This window comes from Labrus mixtus, chromosome 1 (assembly GCF_963584025.1).
Source record: "Labrus mixtus chromosome 1, fLabMix1.1, whole genome shotgun sequence".
NCBI classification, from domain to species: Eukaryota; Metazoa; Chordata; class Actinopteri; order Labriformes; family Labridae; genus Labrus; species Labrus mixtus.
The window spans coordinates 8,011,605-8,038,827 of NC_083612.1; the positions used below are offsets into that span (position 1 = coordinate 8,011,605).

The 27,223-nt window shown below is 43.2% G+C and overlaps 1 protein-coding gene across 2 annotated transcripts in view; it reads right to left on the bottom strand.

The window, feature by feature from the left end:
* Window positions 1-5,814: 5,814 nt before the first annotated feature.
* Window positions 5,815-27,223, bottom strand: part of plekhg4 (pleckstrin homology domain containing, family G (with RhoGef domain) member 4) — a 50,135-nt gene continuing 28,726 nt past the window's right edge. For both annotated transcript variants that reach the window (XM_061052383.1, XM_061052465.1), the window contains exons 7-24: window positions 26,922-27,008; window positions 26,700-26,816; window positions 25,708-25,806; window positions 25,250-25,537; window positions 25,044-25,166; window positions 24,736-24,927; window positions 10,974-11,890; window positions 10,640-10,889; window positions 9,980-10,069; window positions 9,060-9,284; window positions 8,793-8,963; window positions 8,130-8,310; window positions 7,834-7,950; window positions 7,486-7,633; window positions 7,290-7,390; window positions 6,686-6,864; window positions 6,532-6,595; window positions 5,815-6,199 (exon numbers count right to left, since the gene is read on the bottom strand). In XM_061052383.1, the coding sequence (XP_060908366.1) occupies window positions 6,557-6,595; window positions 6,686-6,864; window positions 7,290-7,390; window positions 7,486-7,633; window positions 7,834-7,950; window positions 8,130-8,310; window positions 8,793-8,963; window positions 9,060-9,284; window positions 9,980-10,069; window positions 10,640-10,889; window positions 10,974-11,890; window positions 24,736-24,927; window positions 25,044-25,166; window positions 25,250-25,537; window positions 25,708-25,806; window positions 26,700-26,816; window positions 26,922-27,008 (3,324 nt within the window). In that variant the 3' untranslated portion in view covers window positions 5,815-6,199; window positions 6,532-6,556. The remainder of the gene's footprint in view (window positions 6,200-6,531; window positions 6,596-6,685; window positions 6,865-7,289; window positions 7,391-7,485; window positions 7,634-7,833; window positions 7,951-8,129; window positions 8,311-8,792; window positions 8,964-9,059; window positions 9,285-9,979; window positions 10,070-10,639; window positions 10,890-10,973; window positions 11,891-24,735; window positions 24,928-25,043; window positions 25,167-25,249; window positions 25,538-25,707; window positions 25,807-26,699; window positions 26,817-26,921; window positions 27,009-27,223) is intronic.

The following is a 27,223-nucleotide window of genomic DNA, read 5'->3' on the forward strand; positions in this document are numbered from 1 at the left end:
TTCAATGCAGCATTCACTTTATGAATCTTTCTGAAAGTATCAACCTGAAGTCTTCAATCAGCGAGCACTGAAATAAATATGTTGGCAGAAACTACCGATATATTATAAACTATACAGTATATATAAAGTATATGACATATTATATTTCAGATCTTATTTTATCTAAACAGATATAAATGTTCTAAATGTGACGGCTGCTGCGTTTTGTTTGTTAAATCGTCTCTGCAGTTCGTTCTCCTCGTCAGAGTCTTTCTGCTGTCAGCTTTCAAACTTCATACCTCCAACAGGTTTCATTATTCTGTCGGAAACTAGTTTTTTTTCCCCCAATGTGTCCGACACCACATGAATGCAGCATACGACCCAGAAGACGAACAGTTAAAATGCATAGCATATCAGAAGTCATGTTGATTTCTCCCTTTGGATATCATCATCAGCTTTAGGGATAGTGTGCCTCACATATTTTAAGAAAAGTAAAGTAAGTAAGTTCGACATCCCGCCACCCCTTTGCCTTTTTACCTGTAACAAGATCACCTGGACTAACGAGCTAAAAAGGGGCTTACCGCCACCTACTGTAGTGGAGTCAGACATACTTCCAACCTAATGGAGCTCGACTTCACTGTGCATGTAAACGATATAGTAACTAATATCGGACGATTCATTGGTCGGGCTCTATTTCTTATTATGAAATATGTTTAAATCTTTACACTGACATATATATATATATATATATATATATATAGTAAGACTCATGAGAAATCTGAGGAAAGCAGAAACATGAATCTGTCTGTCGTTTGTGTCGGGATCAGCTGCAGCAGACGGACTCTGGTTTGCAGAAAAAACAAGTTACTGATAAAGTAATTGATGCCTTTTCTTCATTTTTATATTTCATGGAGCTTCAACCACTCGACTATCTTTAACAGCAGCCCTCTGATAATTTACTTTTTAACATTTAACAAGGGATTTTTATCACGAGTTAGTTTAAATTCTTATTTTTGTAGAAATCTGAAGTATTTATGTTTCACCCGTGTGCAGCTTCAGTCCGTCCATACTCTCAGTTCTGTTTTCTGATCTTAATAGTTACATTTGTTTGACTCACTGGTGAATTACTGGAGGCATTACAAATCAATTTCATTTGCATTTCTGATATATTTGAAAAAAGAACGCAATGTAGAAAATATCATACGTTCATATTTTGATTTCCTTTCCTTAAAAAAGTCTTTAAAAAAAGCCTTAATGGAGCTCAAGGTTGAATCTTATCAGCGATTTGAAGATCGTTGAAGATGAAACTTTATTTTAGCGATCAAACAAGTCTTATTGTATTTTGAGTTATTAACGCAAATGTATGAAACCAGTGAATGTGTTAATTGTTTTAATTGAGTCTCAGTAGTGATTCCCTTTTAAAGAAATGATCAGAAACTTTGGTGTTAAGTTCATCGTTGTGTTTGTAGAACTTGTCGTTGTTAAATACGGTTTGCTGTACCAAAAAACTCAAATTTGTTTACGCATGTGTGACAGCGCTTCTAGTTTCTCTCACACTTCAATCTGTTTGTAGCGTTACAGGAAAGCCGTCTTCCCACATTACACATTACTTTCTCGTCATTTCTGAAGACTTTAAACAGATTATTCATGAGATGAATAATTATGTGTTTTAAAAATGACTTATTCAAGCTAAGAGGGCGTTAACCCCCTCCACCATCAATAAGAATCTTCTGTTTCATAAATAGTAAAAACTACTACTACAGAACTTAAAGTCATCGTCTAACAGGAAGTAGCCACCTTCTTGCAAAGCATGGATAAATTGTGTTTTCTGGTTTTGATCGGGGCATGGCGGTCGATATTTACACAAACTGTGGAGTCGGACGTCTTCATAGGAAACTTCTTTCAACTGTGTGTTTTCTTTACAGACTCACTGCAGCAGTATTACTAGAATTATTCTTTTGTATCATTATCAATTTCGCCGTCCTGCTGCACTTTATGTTCTGTGTGTTTTTAAACCAAGGTGCTTTAGCATACAGTAATGTCGAAACGTTTCAAACATAACCCGCCGATTAATAACGGTCTGTACTCGCTTTTCTTACCTGAGCTGAATGGAAACATTGTTGATCTGTTAGTTGTTATTCGTCCCTTGTTTGACTTTGTTCTTTAAATATCATTTTTTGACATCCTGACTGATCAATCAATTCATAGTTTTCATAGCGGACAAAAAAGGGCTTCATACTGCTGCACGCTGCGGAGAAGATACCGGCCTCAGTTGCCACCTAGTATTTTTTAAGCAGCTTGAGTTGTTGTTATTGAAATGAGAGAAAGTTGCTGTTGCACAAACGGAGGAGGAGACTAGCCCATCACCCTGAGGAAGAAAACTCAGAGAGGAGGAGATTGTGGATTAATGTTACAAGACGCACCGCTCTCCCTCGAGAGATTAAGAAACAGACTTCCCCTCATCCTGCCGTAAAGTATTGTTCACTTGATCAAAATATTCCTGCCTTTTAACTAACTTTACTGCAGAACACTGACTGACAGTGATCCTGATGTGGTCGTTAGCCAACATTAACTAGGTAATGTTAGCTAATTAGCACTCACTGATGCTTTGATGCTTCACTTCCCAAACGGCAGCAGTATTACTGACCCAGCCACAGCGAAAATACATAAAGCTGTCTGTACTTTTGGAGGTTTTTATCCTGGTGACTATGTCAGGGGAAAGTAAACATCACTGAAGCGAAGTTCTGGCAAGGACTTTGCTCTTTTTAGAGTTTGAAATAACGTCACAAGGCCCTAAAAATGTGCAGTCTATCTTAATGTTTCAGTTTCTGTGGTTGTCAGGTGATGTAAACATGCATAGTGGATGAAGACATAGAAAACTAAAAATCCCGTGCTGCAGCTTCACAGTGTTCAATGGTGGCCGCCAAAAAAACTTTTTTTCCCCCTCAAGCCCTCCGCACAAGTCATGTGACTGAAAGCTATGAATTTGATCGATCACTCCAAATGAAGGCTGTTTATGTTTCTTGATGTTTATGCTCTTGTCACATTCAGTTGCTTCACTTTTTAACATTTTTACCGTTTCACACCCAAATAGGAATTAAACAAAAAGTGTCTTTAATCAGCAGATCATTAAGTAAACGGTGTTCATCTGTGTTTCTGAGGCCTCTTAACTTTACATCGTTTGTTTATTGTAAATTGCTATATTTTGATTTTTTCCAGCACTTTGTAACTTTGATAAAAACGTCGCTATGCAAATATACAATGATTATAATTATAATTTGATGTGTCTGAATTGTTATCTGATGTGTTGATACGCTGCGTAGGGGGATCAGAGCTGCAGGAAGACATCTAAAATCCTCAGTAAAGAAAAATGGCAGTCCTAATTTAGTGAGATGTTTTTGCAGCATGGCTGGTTAAAAACCAACTGATTTCATTTGTGCCATTTTGTTGAGTTTGAAAAAAAACAAAACAGGGACAGAGAAGTGAATAAAGACAAATGAAGGCTCCAAATGTAAAAGCCAGATGTTTACAATCATTTGTAGAAAATAAACAACATGGACTCCCAGAAGAGTTTATGCTGTCCCTTCTGTCTTTGATCCCTCTGGTTGCCCCGCTGCATCCACTTTGCCTTATTGCCTCTGTCTTCCATTTCCTGCTCTGTGATATCATGGCAGTGTCAGCTGATCATCCAATAAACAACTTTTTTTTTATCACTTGTCGGAGTGGTTTCATTGGTCCTATAGTTACTTTTTTGTTGTTGAATTCCTGGCTGTGTTTTCATCCTTTTTCTATATTGAGCCTGCAGTTTCTGCTCTCTGCCTGTAGTGGGCGGCAGAGTTTCCGATTCCCCAAAAGTAACAAAAAAAAACACAAAACTGTTTAGAAAATAAAGTTCAATCATTAAAATCATAATCTTGACTCACTCAAATGATGCGTCCAGTGTTTAGTTGACCGATGGAGTCTCTCCTGCTCCGTCATGGTTCTGGTCCAGGATTAGGGCCAGGTGAAGCTGTGGTCCTAATCACCTGTAACCCAACAGGAAGAAGCATTTTAGCATCGCATATTTAATACAATAAAAAACTAATTATTTATGGGAAAATTTATAGAAGAAAAAAAAAACAATTCTGCACAAAAAAAGTAATTAGAGCAAGTGTGTGTGTGTACAACTATCTCTGTGAGGACCAACATACATTTGTAGTCTCAGAAGTGAGGACATTTTCGCAAAGTGGCAACATTTAGGACAGTCCAGACTTTTTTGGTGGTTCCACATAAGGACTGACCTTTGTAGGGCTGAAAATCTGAGATGAGCAGACAGATTTACTCCTATTCTCCTCCACTTCCTTCTTTCCTTTTTTTTTTTCCTTTCCTACTGTACCTCCTTAATTCCTTCTCTACTTCCTCACATCCTGCTTTTCCTCTGACTCTTTCCTTATCTAGCTCCCTTCATTTATTCTATACACGCTTCTGGCAATCTCTACCTCCTCCTTTCCTTATTTACCTCCTTCTATCCACTTTTGTTGCTCTTCACACAGTTGTCTTTTCTGTTGCCCAGTGAGAAAAAAAAAAGCTCCTGTCCCCATAATAGACATCACTCCTGTCAGACAGATGCAGAACGCTGATCTGATGAATTTCTCAAGATTTAATTTTGGTTTTCATTTAGGGCAGCATTGTGTGGATGTTTGTTCATGTCTCAATCTTTCCGTTTTCTGTGATCTGACCTCAAGGTTGTAAACAGACTCACCAGCAGGTGGCAGCATTGTTGAAGGAAACTCCCCTCTCTTCCTCTTCATGGAGTGGGTGTGTTTCTGCTGCCCATCATCTTAGGGCCACACCTGGTCAGACACCTGGACCCGAGTCCCTGCCATGTCCTCTATTAAATGAAGAGCAGAGATGTCCTGCTCTCCTCACACCTGCATTTTTCTACTCACCTTAAGACAACACCAACATGACCTTTAATTAAGTATTCTTTCTGACCTGAGATTTTGGACCCTTTTGGATTTGCATGAATTTTATAGTCCACTATGAAATCATTTTTTTCTCCAGAGAAACAAACCTGGACCTGTTACCTCGGTCCAGTCCTAACTTCTCTGCCTCCGCCCTGGTCTAAATCTGAACTTAGTCATGATTCTGTTGTGGCTGAGTCTTGGCCCCAGTCCTCACTCCTACCCCAAGACAAAAATATGGACGGTATGTTTGTGAAAACAGAAACTAGACCCGTTGGGATCCTCTCCCCCAGTTTTGGCCCATTGATAAGACACCAGAGAAGCAGGGTAGGGTTATCTGGTACAATTTAATTAATTACAAAGGTGCATGGAGCGGGAAAAAGCTTGAAGAGGTCAAAAAGCTCCAGCAACACTTTTAGAACAAAGAGGCCAAAAGCCAAAATGCCTCAGTCTATTTTTTTTTAAAAACATGAATAGATGATTGATGTATTTATAATCAACAGCTCCTCGTACCTGGAACTGAATCATGGCAGTGACTTGCAGTCTGTAGCACTGAAGTGGCAGCTGGTATGAAAGCTGAAGGAAAAGTACCGACTGAAATAAACAAAGTCTCCTTTGAAGCTCCTGCCGAGTACAGAACAGTAAAACACACAGGTCATATGGTTAAGGACGTAAAGCACAAAAAGCTTATCACGTCTCAGATGGTTTCATTTTAGAGGTTTAGCCAAGCACAAAGACTGGAATGAGGAGGGAACGGCTACCATCGCTCCATAAAAGGAGTAAACAACTCCAGATTTGATTTACCGGTTGTATGTCAGCGTAGAAGCAGACACATAAAGATACTCTTAGTAATAATAATAGATAACTCTTGACAAACAAACTTCAGACTCCATCAGTTTGAAACAAACTCATGTTTATTATTCAAGTAAGAAAAGTGACAGCAGACACTCAGCTGTGGTTTTATTTACACACATGTACAGTTAAGTCCAGCTGATCCTGGACCAGCTCAGACACAAACCTGAACTCCTCACAGCTGGGACGCGCGTGCTCCTGACAGACCAGTCGCCTCATCAGCACAATCAAGAGACATCACACTGCAGCTGTGAGGAGTCGAACTACAGAGAGGAGATTTATTAAACTCTAACAGTCATTATTTACAAAAACAAACTCTACCGGAGCTCAACAACATGAACACAATGAAACAAACATCTGACAATCAAACATCGCTGATTCAAATCTGTGAGGAAACTCCAAACTTCAGCACGAAGCAGACGGACCTGAAGAGAGGGAGAGAGACATAGAGACAGGTGTATTACATGACATATTTTGAGCTAACATTAGCCGTTTTTCACATGTGCACTCCCTGATCTGGTTGTTCATGAATGCACCTTACAGCGGGAGACGGTCCCTGTCTCCTGAGGCAGGACATGACATAGTAAGAACGACTCTGAAGGACGAGGAGAGAAGGAAGAGTCCGCTATGTGACAGAATTTGATAGAAAAATGACTAACTCTGCTATGGGACTTGATGAGCTGGAAAATATCTGAAAAATTGGTTCCTGTGCTTTTCTGGCTGTGGGTGATGTTACCGATCGATATTGCTCCCTTACCTATGAGTCCGTCAGGTCAGCAGACTCACACGATGGTGGCCGGGCTGATGACCGGAGCCGTTTTCTGCACACAGACAGACAGACGGACAGAACAGTTAACGTGTGGACACGTCAGAAACAAGGACGACGATCTTTAAGACATCTCTGCACTCACAGGTGAAATGTACGGGCTGTTGAGATGCTGTTTGTTTGAGGAGGAGCAGTAGGAGGGGGGCTGGCTGGGGGGGCTCGGCTCCTCCTGCAGCGCCTCCTGGAGGTTGGAGGAGACGCACCCGCTGTCTGAGCCGGTGGAGCCCGAGAGACAGCGAGACGACGAGCCTGAACTCTCTGTGGCTGAGGAGAGGAGAAGAGAAAGATTTCAGAGGATTTTGCAGACTGTCCTGGTGCATTATGGGAAATGTGGGATAGGGTTTTGAAGGAATAAACATCAATTATCTCCCCATTTCTGTTTCCAGTTTGTATTTCATTTCAATAGTTATAACTGTAACGACTAAAAGGTTGTCAAAAGCAGCTGAGAGTGTAAACAGTCTTGTAACTAACTTTAAACAAATCAAATCCTTGTTGAAATAAGAATTGAAGGTTTATAACCCACTCAGCCTCTCTGTCTCCCTCCCGCCCGCCACACAACTGAACAGGTGAAATAAGATAAACAGCCCCACAGTGCAACCTCCCAAAAATGATCTCAAGCCCATAAAAAAAACACATTATGGCTCCTGCATTGGCTGCAGGATTTATTGCGTTATTGCGTGTTTACGTACTCATGGAGGGCTGGCTGCTGGTCTCGTGCTCCTGCTCGTCTTCCTCGATACAGGAAGTGATGAAGGAGCTCTCTGCAGCAGGAGACGAGGAGAGGGTTTGACTGGAGGAGGAGGAGGAGGAGGACAAGAACGGCTTAAACATGATGCTGAATAAACAGAGTGAACCTAGAACAGGTGGGACAGGTGTGTGTCGTACCTGTACATGTGCATGTGCAGGTTGAGCGGTCCGAGCAGGCCGGATGAAGAGGGTCCTGAGGCCGCAGCTTCAGAGGTCCCCGATCCTCGTTTGAAAGGGTTCGAGTGATCGAAGACAGAGACGGCGATGGACGCTCGCGTTCTGGCACCTAAACAAACACATGGACATTTCAGTCATGAGCCGATAAGATCTAGTTCATAGCAAGCTAATGAATCAAACTTAGAACATATTATTCATTTATTATCATTAATAAAAGTCGAACAATACATCTTCTCTTAGTCCTCATCTAAGTGAGTAGATACAGAGCACTGCATTCTAAAATGAGACGTTTATTTTAAAGTGTTTGACCTCTGCTCTTCATGATGTAGTGAACGGCACGGTCACTGATGGCCGCATCGCTCGGCTGGATGTCCAGAAAAGGTTTACTTCCCACTCCCATCGACACCATCTCCTTCAGACGACTCTCTGAAACACAGAACAGGAAAGGAAATGATGTCCGGGTGAAGAGAGGAGAGGGAGTGGTGTCAGCAGACAGAGAGGCCCCAGCACTTAAAACTGCAGACCCTCCATGCAGAGTGCAAGAGGAGGCCGGGGAGAGGGTTCAGAAGGTGGTTGGAGAGGTCCAAATTATTGTGTGCCTGTACCTTTGTTCTTGGTGGCCTGCGTCCACAGGATTCGGGCGATGCCGGTCGTCCAGGCGTGTTTGACCTCAGCTGTGGCGGGCTGCAGAATGAAGGTCTGGTTCTTAGACGTCCTCCTTCTGAACCAGATCTCAAAGCGGAGCCCGTTGTCTCCTGCCGACTCGGTCAGACCCACATCTGCTGTCTGAAAGAGGAAGAGGAGCTCAGTCTGAGTCTGACCTCAATCGAGCGTCGAAGAGTTCTCCACAGCAGAACAGATTCTTGTGTCGGTTTGAAGCAGACACTCGCGGTTATGGAAAGTTCAACGGCTCTTCTACTCTGATCACCTGGTGCACACAGCGCTACAGGAGCCTCATTTGTCAACACAGCTGTCAATCATGTTGTTATAGCCCTTTTTTTTAGCATCACATTACAAATGAAAACTGACCTTCACAGACAAAGGAACACTTGGACATGAATCAGCATGATAAGAATGATCTATAATGACAGATACCATGTCCTGTATTTTGATTTCAAAGTTTGATCCATGTCTAATCTGTTAACATGGGTGAGGTGGAGCTTATAAACAGTACTGCTGCCAGTCAGCAGGGGGAGCTCTAAATGTTTTGGCTTCACGTTTAGGGAGTTGTCGAGTCGTCCATCCTTTTACTAATTAAATGGTTTTACCTTGAAGGAGTGTTTGTAGATGAAGACGTCCAGCCCTCCCTCCATCTTCTTGGGTTTACTGAAGAGAACGAGCTCCTCAAACAGGAAGACGTGGCGCTGACATTTCCTCCTCCCCGTCCAGACAGTGAACTCGTCCTGACGGATCAGCTGACCCTGCTCCTTCAGATTTACCTGGAGGGAGGGAGCGAGAGAGGTAGAGTCATGTGTCTCTGAAGGACAAGAGGAAGAGGAGGACGAGGAGGACCACACTGAGATAGTCAAACTTACATCACAGTCTCGGATGGCGTCCATTGCCAACAAGTCGTTGCCATGACGAAGCTGGAACTTGACCATGTTGGTGGCGGCTTGCAGGGCGACATGCTCCGCCTCCTGAGCCGCGCCCACCTCCTTCATGAGGTCAGTGAGGAGCAGAGCATATTTACTCATCCTCTGGACAGGCTTCAACAGGTAGGAGGAGAGGTCCATCTTATCCCCCAACTCCACCTGCTTCCTCTGCACGAGGGGGGAGGAATCAAGGAGGGTGGAAAGGAGAGAGGAAAGAGAGTAAGAAGAGTAGGAGAAGGATGAAGGATAGATGTGTAGGAGAGAGAGAGAGAGAGAAGGAGGAGATACAAGGAAGAAAGGAGAAAGTGGAGAAGTAGAGACAGAAGAAGGAGAGAAAACGAGGAGGTAGAGAGCAGGAGGAGAGGAAAGGGGGAGATGGCAGATGAGAAAGCAGGTGGAAGAAGCAGATTAGGAGGGGAATCAAAGGAGACAAAGAAGGAGTGAAGTAGAGGAGGTAAAGGGATAGAGGAGAGGGAGATGAAGAAGCAAGAGGAGGAGCAAAGGAGAGAACGAGAGACAGGAGTAAAGGTAGGGGCAGAAGAAGGAGTTTGAGATAAGGAAAGAAAAAAAGGAGAGAGTGAAGGAGGAGGCAAAAAAAAGACAAAAGGGAGAGGAAGTGTAAGAAGAGAAAGATGAAGAGGTTGTAAGGACAGAGAGAAGAAGGAGCATACAGGAGGGGGAAGGAGAGGAGGAGGAGGTGGAAATGACGAGAAATGCAGCGAGAGACAGAGGGAAGAAGTAAGGAGAAAAAGGAGGACGATCAGAGTCAGTTCACTGTACTCTCATCAGAAATGTACACAATGAGGGTACCAGCTGAGTGTGAGATCTAAAATGTGAATAATAATGTGATGATGAGTTCTCACCCTGAAGAAGGAGTGTCCGTGCAGAGCGAGCAGAGCGTCAGATTTTGGTTTGTTCTTGCTGTAGAGAGCGTACAGACTGAACTGCTCCTGCTGCAATACACAAAAACACATTACATCAAAATGTGCATCTCCTTAAAAAAAACAATCATTTACATTTTCTAAAAAGTTTTAGAGCAACTGAGGAAAATTACTAGATTTAAATGCCTCGTTTTAATTAAATAACCAATAGCAAGCGATCTAACGTGCATTTAAAGAAAACAGTAGTTTACTGTTCAGTTCATAAAGCTTGAGGAGTGCTGGTTTCTTTAGAAAGACTTCTCGATTTAAGTCAATGAGGGACCAGCGGAGTTACACAGAGGAACAGGAAACTGCACCATGTGGACTACATGAAGCAGGAAGACAGTTTAAACCTTGTTACCCCTGAGAGACCCCCCAAAACCGACTGTCTTACATACCAGTGCGACTTATATTCCAAAATTTCAATTCACTTAAATCTGCTGTTTTTGTGGTAACCATGGATACACACACTGAGTTGGTGCAGCCAATAATAAACTGTTGTTGAATTTTATTACTATTTTCCCCTTGAATATATGTTTTATAAATCACACTGAAAGTAGTGATATTAAATATCATCAGTGTTTTTGTGTTTGCGTGTCGTACATGTCTGAGGAAGCAGTGTGGCACTCGGAGCGGGTGTTTCCAGCACGCCTCCAGCTCGTTCAGGAAGAACTGACTGTGGAAGTCCAGAAGCTTCTCCAGGTTTCCGAACACGACTGAGCGTTTTCCCCGCAGGTCCTGAGGAAGGTCGGCCCGGTCCATCATGGGGAAGTAGTGACGGATGATGTAACTCAGAGAGCGGACGTACTCCCTCTCCGTGGTCACCATCTCCTCGACGACGTGCCGGAGCTTACTGCAGATACAAAACATGTACACACACTCAGTACAAAGGACGATAAACTCTATTTCAGACCTCCATGGAGTTCTTGATACCCACCTCCCCCTGGGTCTGGACTCTGTTGCCGGGCTGCCATTGATTCTTGGGGTTCCGGGTGTCCCAGGGTTGCTTAGTCCCTGCACTGCCCAGCTGTGAGCAGGTGTCCTGGGGCAGAGCGTGTGGTCAGCTGCCTCAGAGCTGCTGACCTCAAGACCGCGGATGAACACGCCCGTGTTTCCTCTACGCACCGGCTCGCTGAGGGTGCGGGGGTTGGGCCCGTACCGTGACGACTCTGGGGTGGAGGGACAGTCGAAGCTCTGAGTCTTTCTTAACTGCTGCCGCCTGCTGGAGGAGAAGGATGAGGAGGTTGAGGAGGGGGACGAGGCGAAGGAGGGTGTGAAGCTGTGACAGGAGCCGAGGCGGGGTAGACTGGGACTGGAGGAACAGATATCCACCAGATCTGATGACTCCTCGGAGGAGGGGCTGCGGAACAGACGCTGGAGGAGTGGGGTGTGTTGAGGAGTGTTGGAGAGATGGGAGTAGGAAGTGCTGCGAGGAGGCGAGGAGTTGCTCTCCTCAGGGGGGCAAGATGAGAAAGTTAAGGACTTATCAAAGACCCCCAAAAGTCCTGACAGTGATTTCCTGGAGGAGACGGAGCTCCTGCTGACGGCAGAGTCAGATCTCTGTCTGTGGGCGGAGTCTCGTGTCCTGAGCGCCGCCTCCATCTTCCTGTCAAACATCTTCTTTGTCTCCTGACATTTTGACCAGGCGAAGCTCCACTGACGGAGGCCTCGCTCGCCCCGCAGCTCCTCTGCCAACGCCTTCATCTCCTGAAAACGGCCGTCTGGGATAGGTGGGTGCTGGCGCTGGTAGTCCTCCAGGCAGTCGATCACCGCCTGGCATTTGTCCGGCAGCGTGCACTCCTCCATACTGACTCCAGCTAGGTGACGCATACCCTCCAAAGCCCAGCCATAGGCCTGCAGACACAGAGAGAGAGAGAGAGAGAGAGAGAGAGAGAGAGAGAGAGCCAGGCTCAGATCATGACCTCATAATAACAGGGTGTGGCCTCTGGTAACACAGCATCGAACACCTCAACAATAAGTGGAAATTATAACCAACAGAGAGGCCTGGTGCCTCCATCTTTATATTCTCTGGAGTCTGGACATGTTCTGCACGTAGACTGCTGGAACAATACCAAACAGCTTATTTATGAAGTCATGAAAAAGAAATTCCAAACATCTGCTAAGCTGTTTTTTTCTGAGCTCAACCACGGAAGTTAAGAGTGTGACTTGTCCTCCTTTGAAATCGTTGGATTATTTTGGCTTTCACAACTGCTAAACGGATATTTCATTGGCGGAGAAAAGACTCACCTCATTATGAAGAATGAGCTACAACTATGGCTCAACTAGCAGCCTGTGAGAGAGTGACATACTCTCTGTTGGATAAGCTGGATCAGTGCATGCTCACGTAGGGACTTTATGCTGCCTGGCTATCTGCGACTCTAACTTCGAGGTGAATTTAGTCATTTAACACAGAAACGTTGTTGGTTTGAAGATCTCCTGATATTCTTTTTTGCTTTTATTGGAGAGATAGGACAGTGGATAGAGTCGGAAATCAGGGAGAGAAGGAGAGTGGGGATTGACATGCGGGAGAGGAGCCCCAGGCCGGATTCTAGCCCAGGCCGTCCCCTTGGACTAAAGCCTCTGTATGTGGGGCGCAAGCACTAACCACCAGGCTACCGGCGCCCCGCCTTGTACTCCTATGTAGCGATAACATTAATAAGATTTCGGGTCATAGTAATTGGGGTAATTGTTGTTCTCAGTTTGTAAAATCAATAAAAATGTTGAACATATAAAAGTGCTAATGTCCCTTGTGCAGGCAAAATGTTTAAAGTAAACTAACAATGTTGAGAAGTCAAATTGATGCTGAACATGATTGGAAATGTTGTAAACCCAAGGGCAGATATTGAGTCAGCATGGTTAAAAACAAATGTTGAAACTTTGTTAAAATAAGGTTTAAAGGCTTTATATGTGATTTTTCACACTTAAATAACTCTGTGAGTCATGACTGTCTACAATGGGTGTAACACCCGAGTCCCACTGTCTGTGATGTTCTCCCAGTTTACCGAGTCATATTTTCTGTTTGTTGACATCGCCGGCCCGACGGCTGACTCCTCCCCTCATGTATAAAAGTTGTTTAATTGAGGGACTAGAGAAAAGAAGAATAACATACTGTACTCACTGCTTAACTGCGTTTCTAGATCACGCTCATTTCAGGTAAATTTACATGCAGTGTGAAGATATGAGCATAATAAAGATCGCTAGCATTAGCATGCTAACCCACAATGCACCGCGAGTTGTTTTGGTTTCATGCTGGTGCTCAAGGGCGACATCTGCTGGATCAAAAAAAATCACATATAAAGCCTTTAATCTGAAAATCTTGAGGTGCAAAAATAAAATTAAAAACGCTCCAGTCATCACTTTACTAATTTCTGTCCCTGATTCTCTTCAGTGTCAATGAGTATCACCATTTCAGCTTCATGAAGAGGTCAGTGGTGCAAAGACATTTAAGGTCCATTAATATCTTTAAAAGATGCTACAATATCCAAAGGTCCTACAACACTTGCACTCCTTTTATACGTTCTCATGTAGAATTCATGTATATTTTTTTAAACTGTTATGGATGTGTATTTGCGTGACTACATGTGTGTATGTTGTGAATGTTTTTGTTTCAGAAATGTCATGCAGTGTAATGTACAATACAGACATCTGTGTCCTTCTCCTTCAGGTTGTAGCAGCTGGCCAAAGACTAGCATCAAGCACAGCGCCCTCACGGTTTCAGTGCCAGCGCTGCGGCCAATCACAGATTTTGCAAATCGAGCTTAAACCATCAGTAAGCTTGCCTTTGGACTAGTTTTTGTTCAGGTCAAAACGCAGGTTTTAGTTTCCTCAAAAGACTCTTTGATCACGACAAACATCCTCTCCAATACCTGTGAGGAACTTTTCCTGACACGCCTTATTTATACTGCACGTGTTGTTTAGACAAAGATCCTGTTCAGGCACGAAACTCAGAACAACTCAGAGATACTCAGCTCTAAGTTTTAGGCACAGGGGGGGATGATGGCCGGAGGTGTCTGTGGTCCTGTCTGTGTTACAAACAACCAGAGAGAGAGAGAGAGAGAGAGAGAGAGAGAGAGAGAGAGAGAGAGAGAGAGTAATGACATCACCCTCCACGTTGGTGTGGAGAAACCTTTGATGTGTGTGCGTGTGCGTTTGAGCACCACAAAGGAGCCGACCACCGACCTCCTTTTTGTCGCGGTTGGAGGGGGAGGAATGTGTGTGGTGGGGGTTTAAATGAAAGAGGAGAGGCCTCCTCCTTTTCTGCACTGATGGACTGAAAGAGTCTTTACCCTCCTCACAGACAACCAACACATTACCTCACCACTAAAACAGCACACCACACACACACACACACACACACACACTCATGTTTACTCAGGTCACTTCGGGATATTTACACAGACTTCCATTCACTTCCTGGAGACGCATCCAACCCAAAACAGTAGATTTCTTCCAATTTTGGACACAACTTTTCCCAGATCAGCTGGTCTAACAGAAACATTTTCCAGGCCTTGAGAGGATCTGTTTAATCCTGACCTGACAGAAGCAACACTGCCGCTTGATGTTAAGATGAAGAAGGGATGAAGGTGTTCACAGAATCGATTTACCCTCTGCAGTAACATCACCTGCTTAGTGCACCTGCTCTATCTGTCCATTATGAGGGCAGGCAGCAGCTGCAGCAGCAAGAACGATGTGGTCTGTTTGGGTTTGCAGAGGAGGGCAAAGGAGGGGTCAAACAATGTATGACTCTCACTGAAGACCTCACCAAGTAGATTTTGTGCCTGAACATACCCTAAATGGTCCCCCAACATGTACACTGTACCTTAAACCAGACCCTGAATGGTGCCTTGAAACAGCTGTTAAAGGGCACCTTAATGGAAAAACCAGATTACCTTAAATCAGACACTTAATTGTGTGTGTGTGCGTGTGTTTGTGAGATGGGAAAAGGGAATTAGGGGTATCAAAGAGTTTGTATTGGAGGACCTTGAGTGGAGAATGTTTTGGACATTTATGGGATGACGCACAAAAAAAGAAGAAAAAGCAACAAAAAACTAAATGCAGTTAGTTATCATCTAAACCATTTAAGGAGGATACTATTGTTGTGACTTCCGCTCTGTGTCTTCTCAGTGCTTGTTTGTCATGACAGGAGGTCAGCTGTCTAACAATGAAACCATACGGACCATCACACCCTCCTACAGTAGGACACTGGGTCAGCTGTGTGTGTGTGTGTGTGTGTGTGTGTGTGTCGGCTGAGTGCTCTCAAAACTGATTAGCTGGCTGATGTGTCCTGATCACAGCAGCCGCTCGGTTCCCACACAAACACACACGCACACACGCACACATTCATGTAGTCTGATCCTCCGCCCTCAGGAACATGAGTGGGGTTGGCGGAGAAAAGAGACTAAACACTATTTTAAAAAAAACACAAAAAAAAATCTAAAACACTGAAAAACACTGAAATTGGACCACTTCAGAAGGAGGACTTTGGCCAGTAGTTTCCCCCCGGAGTCTTCCAGTGTTTGGCTTTGCTAGGCTGCACCAGTCTCTGACTTTCAGTAAATCCTCGACATTCCTCAAACATTTATCTACAGAACGTCTCTGAACTCCCACACTCGTACCAGGAGCTGAAATGTAAGTCAGACTTTGTATATGTTGCACCATTTGAAGCAGAGGGCTTTAAAATCAAACTTACACGCAAACATTTTAAAATAAAAGAATAAAGCAGTACATATAGATTCAGTAGAGGAGTCTATACAACTGAAGAGTTAATAATCATGAACAAGACAAACATACCATAAACTATTACTGTTGTTTTGTTTGGATACGACCTCTGTGCTTGCAGGTGACGGGAACTGATAAGGCTTAGCCTCTCCAAAAGAATCTTAAGCTCCTTTCACACAAAAACTCCCGACATTTTCCAGACAATTCAGAACATTTAGGTGTTGAGACTAAATTTTCCGGAATAGCCCTTTCACACATGACCTCAACAGCTCTCAAAACTTGAAAGACCTCAAATTTGAAATAGTTGAGGGGAGGGGGGGGGGAGACTCTGGCTATCTCATCAGGTTATCAAAGTCAGGGTTAACGGATTTGAGCATTCCCCTTTCTGGAAAATCTGAACATTTTCAGGAGTGTAGTGCGTGTGTGAACGGGGCTGAAGAGGGCGTTTGTCTGCACAGGTGCACGTGTCCATTATCCTTTTATAACTGGTAACCAGGGTAAACTTTTATATGTGTGTTAAAAATACAGCTGAGGAAGTATGTGGTAGTTGTGTGTGGGGAAATCTGTCTCAGAATCAAATTATGCACACATACGACCGCCTTCAAAGAAACAATGACAAGAAAATAAATCAATAAGCAGATACTCATCCAAACCCAGATAACCCAGATGGCTGTATTCCTCTTGAAACTCGACAATTACATGAACACAATGAAGCTTTTTCAGTCAAAATCAACAACACCCCGACATCCCCCTCGAAAAAGCTAACCATTTAATGTCATTATCAAGCCCGTTATTAAGTTTATTAGAAATATAACACGTCAAAGATAAAGGATTTTCCCCTCTAACTCTGAGAGCTTTTATTCTTTTGATTGCTAATGGGATGTGAAAAGATTTCCACCAATAAGACAAGAACTGCATCTAAAATAAGTTGTGTGATATTTAACCACAGCTCAAAGATGTGGATGTTTACCAGGCTCAAATAAAAAACCTCCAGGCATAGAAGTTTAAAGAGAAATGAGGATTTAGTGTGTTGTAAAGTCAGCAGCTCAGATATGGACTTCTGTTATTACATGATGATACTCACTTGATACAGCGGCCCTCTCTAATGACTCATTGATTATAGAAATTGGGGATAACGGGTGATGACATTTCTGTCGATTGACCAAACATTCAGCTCTACTCTGGATGTCTGGAAGCGAGACTGATGAGAGGAGAAGAGAAGAAGAACAGCCATCAAAAGGAGGAAGAGGCACCAAAACAAAAGGGGGGAGAAGAACCGACCGCTACACACTAATTAAAATAACATGTGGTAGTTATTGTGCTGCGGAGACAGAGGGAGAGGAGGGAGAGGAGGGGGAGGAGGAGGGAGTGTGGACCACGACTAGACGGGCTATGGTTTTTGGGGACAGTGGCCCTGCAGGACTCCAGGCCAGGACGCAGTCAACCAAAGAACCAAAGTGGAGGAGGAGGACGTCGAGGAGGAGGGAGGGAGGAGGCCACAACCCTCCAAAAACCAGATGAAAGGAGGAAGGGCCTCTTCCCTCCACCTTCATGGGAGGGGGGGGTGGACCGACTTCAAACAGTTTACACAGCAACATATTTACTGAGTCTGTCAGTTCTTTAAAGGTTGAAGCTCCTTTCAACGCTCAGTTTGTAGCAGATAAACTGCATTCACTGCTCTTGTTTCTGCTCTTTTCTCTGTTCACACTGAAAACGGGTCTGCAGTGATCTGATCGCAGCGCCTCGTCAGTACAGATATGAACTGCAGAGAAAAGATACAGGTGAGTTCAGATTTGTACTGAAGGTCTGGAGGTGATCCGCTCTAAAACCCTGAGAGAACTTTACAAAGCTTTTCAGTGGGGAAAGAAAAGGTGAAACCTTGTATTTAATGACCTGGGCCTTCAATTTAATATTTAGGGTCTTAATTGACTAGATTGTTCAAAGCTATGGAAAAGCTTTGGTCCATTTCTTCAGCCTGCCGATCTAAAAGGGGATGTAACTGCGGTTATGACACGCTTTGATGCAAACGGGTCTGATCAAAGTACGACCACAAAAAGTTCTGGCTCTTGACAGGCTCAGTGAGTTTTTAAAAACAGCCTGAAAACATCACAGAAAGGACCACTAGACTAAGGTGCTTTAATGAAACCGAAAACAGCTTTTAAGTTGCTCACACTAAAACCACCAGACTCCATTTATATAAACAGTAACTTGACCTTGCAGAACATCAGAATGTATTTTCTATTACTGCCGATATATATATATATATATTTTTTTGGGTTGTATTTTAAAGAATATTATGCATTTAAAACACTTAAGATCACACATTAACCAAAACAAAGAAATTGAATAAAGCCGCAGGATAAAAGCAACTCTGATGTCTAAGTAATAATTTGTTTTTTTTATTAATGGAGTCTAAATGGGGGCGGCAGTAGCTCAGTCCTGAGGGACCTGGGTTGGGAACTGGAGGGTCGCCGGTTCAAGTTCCAACAACAGAGTGTAAAAGGGAATTTATATATAGGGAATATCTTCTTCTTCTTCTTCTAGAGGCTTTAAAAAGACAACTGTTACTGCTTTTCTAGACCATTTTTTGTTTTGAAAAAAAGCATCTTCCTCTTAAAATAAAGATCTATCTCTGAAATGTTGTAAGAATCTGAGGTTAACAATCTGTGCCTGTCAGTGATGGAAAACAAGAACATTTAGTCGATGTACTTTGCTTGGCTGAAGTTTTACTCTGCAGCCGTCACATCATGTTCCACTTCTGCTAACCAAAGAAATCTCCTGGAGCACATCCAAAACTGTTGGTACCTATTTGTCATTTAGACCACAAAACAGGGTAAAAAGAGGGACTCAGAGTTTAAGGCTCAAACTCCCCCTCTAATAAAAGACTCTAATGATGTGATAAAGCACTGTTCGCTAATATCACACAGGAAGTTGAGTCACAGCTTCAGTGACTTCATCACCACACAAACTGTTCTCCACTATCTGAGCTCACAAGAGAGAAACTGACTCGGTGTTCTCCTAGAACATAAACAACTGAACTTCTCTGAGACACATCTCCGGTCAGCAGTCATTACAAACAGAACGATACGCAGCGGGACGGAGAAAACTCCTGTGAGAGCAGCTCGTAGATCAGCTGAGCCTCAAAAACATATCACTCCTACACACACCGAGGACACACTGTCACTTAGAGAACATGACTCAGTACACAGAATGACAGTCAGGATGTTTACATTACATGAGTCCGACTGAAATCGTTTAATTTCTCAAAGTCAGACTGACACATCTACATCATGCGGTAACTCTTGCATGTATACGCCTCAATCTGACCCAAACTGGCCGAGGCGTTCTGCAAATGCTCCACAGTTTGGGCGCCGGGCTTTGACCTAGACGTGGAGCTGCATAAATGCATAGCACCGCAGAATTTGTGTTGTCGACCCCCTTCAAATATCACCATGAGCTACAGGGATAGCGTGCATCGGTTTGCTTTCCAAAAGCGTAAAGCATGTATAAGTTGTTGCTAGTTCTACATGATTTCCTTGTTAATTGTTTGGCACCAATACACCAAGTCAAATTCCTTGTATGTGTAAATGTACTTGGCAATAAAACCCGATTCTGATTCTGATGTATGAAATGTACAGAGCTATAAAGGTGTCTTTATGTTTTCACTGTTGGACATATAACCAGTGTGCCGCTTGCTGAAGGACCACATCACCACCTACTGTAGCGGAGTCAGACATACTTCTGTTTATAAAGATATTCTTGTTTTCTGGGACAACAACAGGATTCCAATTAAAAAGGTCCTAATGGAGCTCTACAGCAGCTCCACTTAAGTGTGCGTGTGAACGTGCTCACTGTCTTTTCATTGATGTTATTAGTAATGAAAAATGTCACTCAGACTGTGACATCTGGAAACATCACCAATCATCTTAAATGAAGAATATAATGGTCCAATCAGAGAGCAGGAAGACATGATGCACAGTTAGGTGGTGCCGTCAGCTGGGAGCCATACGGAGGGGAACACACACACACAAAGAAAATGTTTGTTCTTCTATTCTTATGAGGACCTCTTACGGTAATGCTACTTTCAATGTCACTAACGGGAAAACCTTGTTGCTTAAAGTTTTTACACATTTTTCCAAGATGACTACGAGCAGCTTGCTTTGTGATTTACTGATTTTCAGTCTGCCTCTGCACTGTTGAATATCTGCAGAACCTGTGAGTACAAGGAATTCCTTTAATGAGATATAAGGTAGTAGATTAATCTGTGAGTCAGAGTGACGCAGGCTGAACAGTTTGCTTACATATCTTCTGTTCTGTCACTTAGATTTGAAGTAAAAAAAAAAAACTCAGAGGTTATTGTTTGTCAAACTCAGCTCTTTGTAAAAACAGAAAAGATGAATGCACAGATGACCCCGGATTCCAAGCGTGAGAGCTGCGACCCCATGAAGGAGACAAGATCAAAAGTCACATTGAGTTACTTTAACTTTAAGAACCAGGAACTAGTTTTTAATGAGCTTTAATGGTTATTTTAGCCTATTGTTGTCTGTGTTTTTCACACTTATCGAGACAGCCTGCAATGAAGTCTTCTGATTGCCTCAGATGATGGATTTCCTCCTCAGCATGAACGCTCAAAAGGGTCAAGACTTTGTTGTCGGTCATCCATTGTGTCACTTCATCAGATTATCAATGCATGACGAACAAAAAAACAAACACGCTGACTCGAGGCTGCAGATTTAGAGAAGTAATGGCTGAATTAAATGGCTTATTAGAAGCCTCTTCTCTAAAGTATCTGTAGTTTTTGAAGAGCCAACCCTTTGCAGTGAAACTTTTTGAGGGTTAAATAACATCCCCAGGTTTAAATCTAGTTTCTGGTCCCTGTGGTAAAAGCTTTGAGATTCCACAAAGGTTCCTGGTTCCCCCCAGGGGAAAGTTCCTGCAGTGGAAATGCAGCTTGTGTGAGGGTTCACAGAAGGGTTCAAATGTCAATCAATTCTTTCTCAGATGCCGGTTGTTCTTGTAGTTAGTTTTTACTTTAAATTGATTGGCTGAAATCTAACCTGTCAGAATTTAAACATGTGATGGAAAACAAGTCAACACTTCACTGATTAGAGGGGTCACAAACTGGGCAAGTTGAAACTCAAACAGGAATCTAACCTGAACACAGGGTTCAAACAACAAGTGACACAAAAACACAAGATGCTAGCATCTGTTAGCATGCTTGGGGCCACTGAACTTTTTGTTGTAGCAAAGTTAACCTAAAGAAAAACACACACACACACAACCACACACACACTAACACAGTGAAGGAGGGAGAGAGGTTGAGGGAGAAAGAGAGAAAAAGAGAGAGAGAGAGAGAGGAGTAGAGTGGCTTTCGTATCAAAGAATCTGGAGTCAACCTGACGCCAACTTAATATCCAAGTGAATCACTGCAACACACACACACACACACACACACACACACACACACACACACACACACTAACTACACAACTACACATTAATAACTCTGTACTACTTCCCAACACAATTTAAGGAGGAATGTGGGTGTCAACGTGTGGATAAATGTGTGTTTCCTACCTTGTTGTGTTCTGTTGGAGCGCTGCAGCCTGACTGAAGGGAGCAGAGAGCGGCAGCCTGACCACACACACACACTTACACACTCACACACACAGACCACCCCCCCACCATCTCATTCACGGGCTGAATGGCAGATGGGCGGTCCCAGGAGGAGGACTGGGCAGGGGGAGGGTGGGTCACCACGGCAACAAAGACTTTGTGAAAGGAGTGAAAGGAGGAAGGAGGGAAAACTTGGCACTGGAGTGATACCTGGACTTCACAGACACACACAAACACACGCACACACTAAAACACACACGAATGTTTGAACTGAAGCTTTCTGACTTGAGAAATCCACGATGTGGAGATACGAGGTCTCCAGCTGAGAGAAGACTTTCCTGCTGTGACTGTAAGAGTGTGTGTGTGTGTGTGTCAGGTCAATACATCAGCCCGTCAGAGTATCAGAGTGGAAACTTCACAATAAACTACAGTCACTTCACTGCACACACACACACACACACACACACACACACACACACACACACACACACACATTAATAAAGCAGTAAATAAAGTTCATATGAGGACACATACTGAAGACTGCTGCAGAGAATTCAAAAGACAAAAGATGAGTTACGACCAACAGTACGTCCTTTCTATTTTTCTGGGTGTCATGGTTACACATATATTATGAATTTGCATCTTTAAGTGAGTTGAATTTTTCTTCGGCTCAAGGAGGAAATCATTTTAAGATTTTTCTTGAGACACCAAAAGATGTCTGCTTGAATTATCTTATTGATTGTTGTTTCTGCATAATAATAATAATCATTATTATTTGTAGAGCACTTTTAAAACCAGGATCACAAAGTGCTTTATAGAAACTAATTTAAAGAGACAATCAGGATTATAGATTTAAACGATAAAAAGATTTTAAAAGTTGAAACGCAGGCGCTGCATAGCCTAGCTGTTACATCACGTACCCCATGTACAGAGGCTACAGTCCTCGCCACAGAAGCTTTGGGTTTGGATCCCATCTCGACCGTTGTTACATATCGTCCCCCACTCTCTCCTCCAAACATTTCATGTCCCTCCTCAGCTGTCTTTTCCAATAAAAGGCAAAAATGGCCCCAAAATAAGAACAAAAAAGTGAAATCGTGGACATCAAAGCTCTAATAAAATCAGCTGTCAGATAAAAAGTCAAGTCTGTAAAAATGTGTCTTAAGACAAAAATATTAAAAGCTGATACAAGGTCCGCACACCGAATACTAACTGGAAGAAGTGTCCAGAGCTGAGCTGCCATCAAAGCCCCGTTTGACCCCAACGCTGACTCAGGCACCGTTAGCTCGCACATCGATGAGGCCTTTTTGGGCAGTAAAAGCTCACTCATATATTCTGATGGCAGGACATTTAAAGCTTCTTAAGTTTTTAATAAACTTGTCAAATTAATTTTAAATGACTTTGGTATCCAGTGCATCCGTTTGAACCGTTTATTGCTATTAAAACGCTCGCCGGTACGGGATAAACAGGGCATGAGAAATGTTAGAAGATTAATACACACATCTTGGGAAAGGCAGTAAAATTCACCAAGATGTCGATGAAGCTTTGAAATCAACTTAAACATTTAATTTAGAGAACATATCATATCACTTCTGAAAATGTACAAACACTGATATTAATACATAAGCGCTCAAAGACACACACACACACACACACACACACACACACACACACACACACACACACACACACACACACACACACACACACACACACACACACACACACACACACACACACACACACACACACACACACACACACACACACACACACACACACACACACACACACACACACACACACACACACACACACACACACACACACACACACACACACACACACACACACACACACACACACACACACACACACACACACACAATCCCTCCTACAGTACAGGGTCATGTGGACAAAGACCACCACCCCCTACACACCCCTTTACAAAAGGCAGGGTCCGGTATACAAAACAATATTGACACTCTCTCCCCCCTCCTCACCCAAACCTCCCCCCTGGCCTCAATACAAGCTGTCAGTTTCCCTGCAGGAGGACGATGTGAGGAGAAGGAGGAGGAGGTGATGTGTCAAAGCTACATCAGGCAGACATGAAACACAGAGAAAGGAGGGGGAGGCTATCAGGACGACTTAGCGGTTCCTAACTCAAGATCTTGAGAATGAAAAACCTCAAAAGTCTGTTCTCAATGTGTTCATGAGTCAGTGAAGGTTAAGAGAACAAATGATCTGCACTTGACTCCAGGACTACAAAGGTTTATGATAGATTCTAAATGGTAAATGGATTTGGGTTTGTAAAGCGATTTTCTAGTCTTCGGACTACTCAAAGTGCTTTTATACCGCATGTCACACCTTCACATTCACACACTGATGGTAGAGACTGCTGTGTAAAGTGACCATCAGAAGTAACTTATCCATTCATACGCATTCAGACACTGCCGACAAAACAGCGGGAGCGATTTGGGTTGAACCCCCGACCTTTCGGTTGAGAGACGACCGACTCTACCAACTGAGCCACAGCCACATTTACTTGTTTTTGAAGGATTATATGAAAGTGTTATTGTGTCAGATTATTTAACTTTCAGAGCTGATTTCAAAATCTGAAAAAGAAAATGCTAACTAGATGTTGGGCAGAAGATATGAATATGAAATTACTGAAGTAGAAATCTTTGGGAAAAAAACCCCAAATACATTTACTTGAAATAGAGAAATAATGTGGTTCTTTGTCTCGAGCTCACTGACAAGCATTCGGATCAAAGTATGACGCAGGCACAGAAGGAGTAAAAATAAATCACAGAGCTGCTGAAACATCCAAATCAACGGTCGACTGTCAGAAACCTCATTTTCTCATATCTGAAATACATTATACATTACATTAGTGTTCCTAAAATTCAACCACAGTGGCAAGGTTGGAAAGCCAAAACTAGCAGGAGAGAAGAGAAGCTAACTTTAAATATGAAGTCTGATTCAAAGCAAACAAGAGACACTAGAGGATAGATGAAAGCAGAAACTCAGTATAGCTGCCCATAGAAACAGTGAAATTGCTTATTTCCAAAACTTTGGTACTACGTGCCCAAGAGTTTAAAGTGAACACTATGTCGAAGATTGAGTATTATTTAGTGGGTCACTCCAGAAATACAGAGCTCTGACGAAGTTTAAATTATATTTCAAGAGTTAAAGTTGGGTATAGAGGGTTTATAGTTTGTCTCAAGGCTGCAAGATCTCTGTCTTAGCAGTGCTTCACAGACATTTATTGAAATGTAGAGAGTCCGACAAAGGCTCCCCAGGAATGTGTGGCCTATTTTTATGCAATACTGTAACACCATCAGCTGGTTACCAAACAGTAACAGTACCTGGTCTAAGAAGCGATAGAGGCAGACGGCTTGCTCGATGTTCCTGCCTGTGGTTTTGACCCGCTGAGAGAAATCCTGAAGCTGAGCAAAGAAAGAATGAATTTTATCCTCGTAGACGTGGAGGTCAGCTGATGACATGTCGCCCCAACGCTCGACGTGACTCAGTAACGCCTCGCCTCGACTGCATTGCTCCTGCAGAGAGAGAGAGAGAGAGGAAACTGGTCAACACAAAACAAAAAATGATTCATCTGAGCAGTGTGTTTGTGTGTGTGTGTGTGTGTGTGTGTGTGTGTGTGTGTTGGTCGTACGTATGCTGTGCTGTGGAAAGCTTTGAAGTCTTGTTGTTTTTTGTTCAGAAGCTCCAGAGAATCGTCCGGTTCATTCAGACTCTTCAGATTAACCTCCCCGACCTGCTCCAGCCACGACCTCACCTGATAACACACAAAAACACATATTCGACTTATGAATGAAAATGCAAACACACTTTACAGACACGTGTTGTCTTGATACTGACCTCTGTGAAACCTTGCTCCAGTCGGCTGAACTCCAGGATGAAATTGAGCTCCTGAGTCCTGGAGTTGGAGAGCGTCACCAGGCGGTGGAGCAGCTCGTCCACCTCGTCGTACAGAGTCGACACCGTCTCCACCGCCGCCCGATAATCTTCAGTCTCGCTGAGGCTGCTCTCCTCTCTGCGGAGTCGCGACAGCAAGGCTCCGCCCTCCTGCTGCAGCTGCACCAATCGGCTGTCTTCGAGAATGCTGCGCATCACAGCCTTGTACCTGGACAGCAACAGCTCGGCATCCTGGGAAAGAGAGAGAGAGAGAGAGAGAGAGAGAGAGAGAGAGAGAGAGAGAGAGAGAGAGAGAGAGAGAGAGAGAGAGAGAGAGAGAGAGAGGATGGTAAGAATTAACCAGCAAAGCCATGATGATGTTTGTCACTGTATTTCAGTGGGTGTGTTTGTATGCGTGTTACCTGAGCTGCAGCAGGTAGAGGAGTGGACTGCAGGATGTTGATAGTTTTCTGCAGCAGGTTGATGACGTCTTCACACTGATTGGTCAGCTGCTCCACTCTCTGATGGGCAACACACACACAGATATGTATATGAAGACTACCTTGTCTTGTTAGACATTCAAATCCAAAATATGTACAAAAAAAAGATATGGTTCAGGGTTAAAAATCTGATCCTGGACTGTCACTGCATGGATAGAAATAATGAACAAAAACACGGGCTATGCTTTCACACCATTTGGCAAATGAGAAGAAGTCCCAGCTAATTGCAGCCACACTCATAATGATCTGTTTTAGTGTGATGGTGAGATAAAAGCTGAGGAGAGAATTGAGGAAAAAGTGGCTGAAAAAGATCATTTGAAAAACAACTACCTCCAGGTTTGTAATTATTCTGGATCCAGGAGAAATGAGCACAGCTTCTGTGTAAAACATCTCGAACAAAATAGGAAATAAAAGTAAGAGCTTGTGTTCCCGCTACAATCAATCAATTAATCATTATTTGTAAAGCTCCAATTCATAACTAGTGTTATCTTGAGACGCAAAGGATCAAAGGATTTGTCCTTTGTATTCATGGCGTTCCTGTTGTCCACACTTCCTTGCCGCTGAGGTGGAGGTCGGAGCAGGACGTGCATTAATTAGGAAGGCGGTGGTTTAGGGGATGACACAGTCTGATGGTGGTGGTTTTAAATGTGTATCATATTGTCATTGCAATATTGAGTATTGTTATCACACATGGCGGATCTTTCTCACATTGTTAACTATTTAAAATATATTTTTTAAACGTTGAAAACACCCCTTACATCATTTTGTTTCCAATGTTGGATTAGTTCATGTGTTGGGACCAATCACTGTACATTACATCACTCCATCCATAACAGGGGTCATAATAGAGAATAACAACTGTTCATGAAACAATATATCCTCTATTGTTTGTGTGCTATGTGCAGGGCACTGACCGATCTGAAGCAGAGCCAGCTGCTCTGACTGAAGCTGAACGATCCTCCAAACTCTGCAGGAAGCTGACGGAGCTCCACGTGTTTCTGAACAGACTTGAGAGAGCTCAACACCTCCACCTGCGACACAGACACACACAGAGGTTTAGAAAAAAACTTCACGTCAATAAGAAAAGCAACAAGGTCAGGTGAATGCACGGGGTGTGATCAGGTGTCAGCTGTTACCTGTAGTGCTGCAGGTTTGTCCGGACGCAGAGACGAGTCCTTGTTGACCAGCAGCAGCACGGAGTGGATTGAGCCTGGTATGTTCTCCTAAACACACACACAACACACACACACACACACACACACAAATACAGAAGTACTTTAGTACAGGTGACAGCAGGTAATCTGTCTTTATCTAACTCTGACTGAAGAGATGCTCGGGTCAATTTCAGACATCAGCTGCAGAGGAAGATCTACTTCAACGAGAATCAGATATGAAACTTTTTTTTGAATGTGAAGTTTGGGCTGACGCATTATTGGTT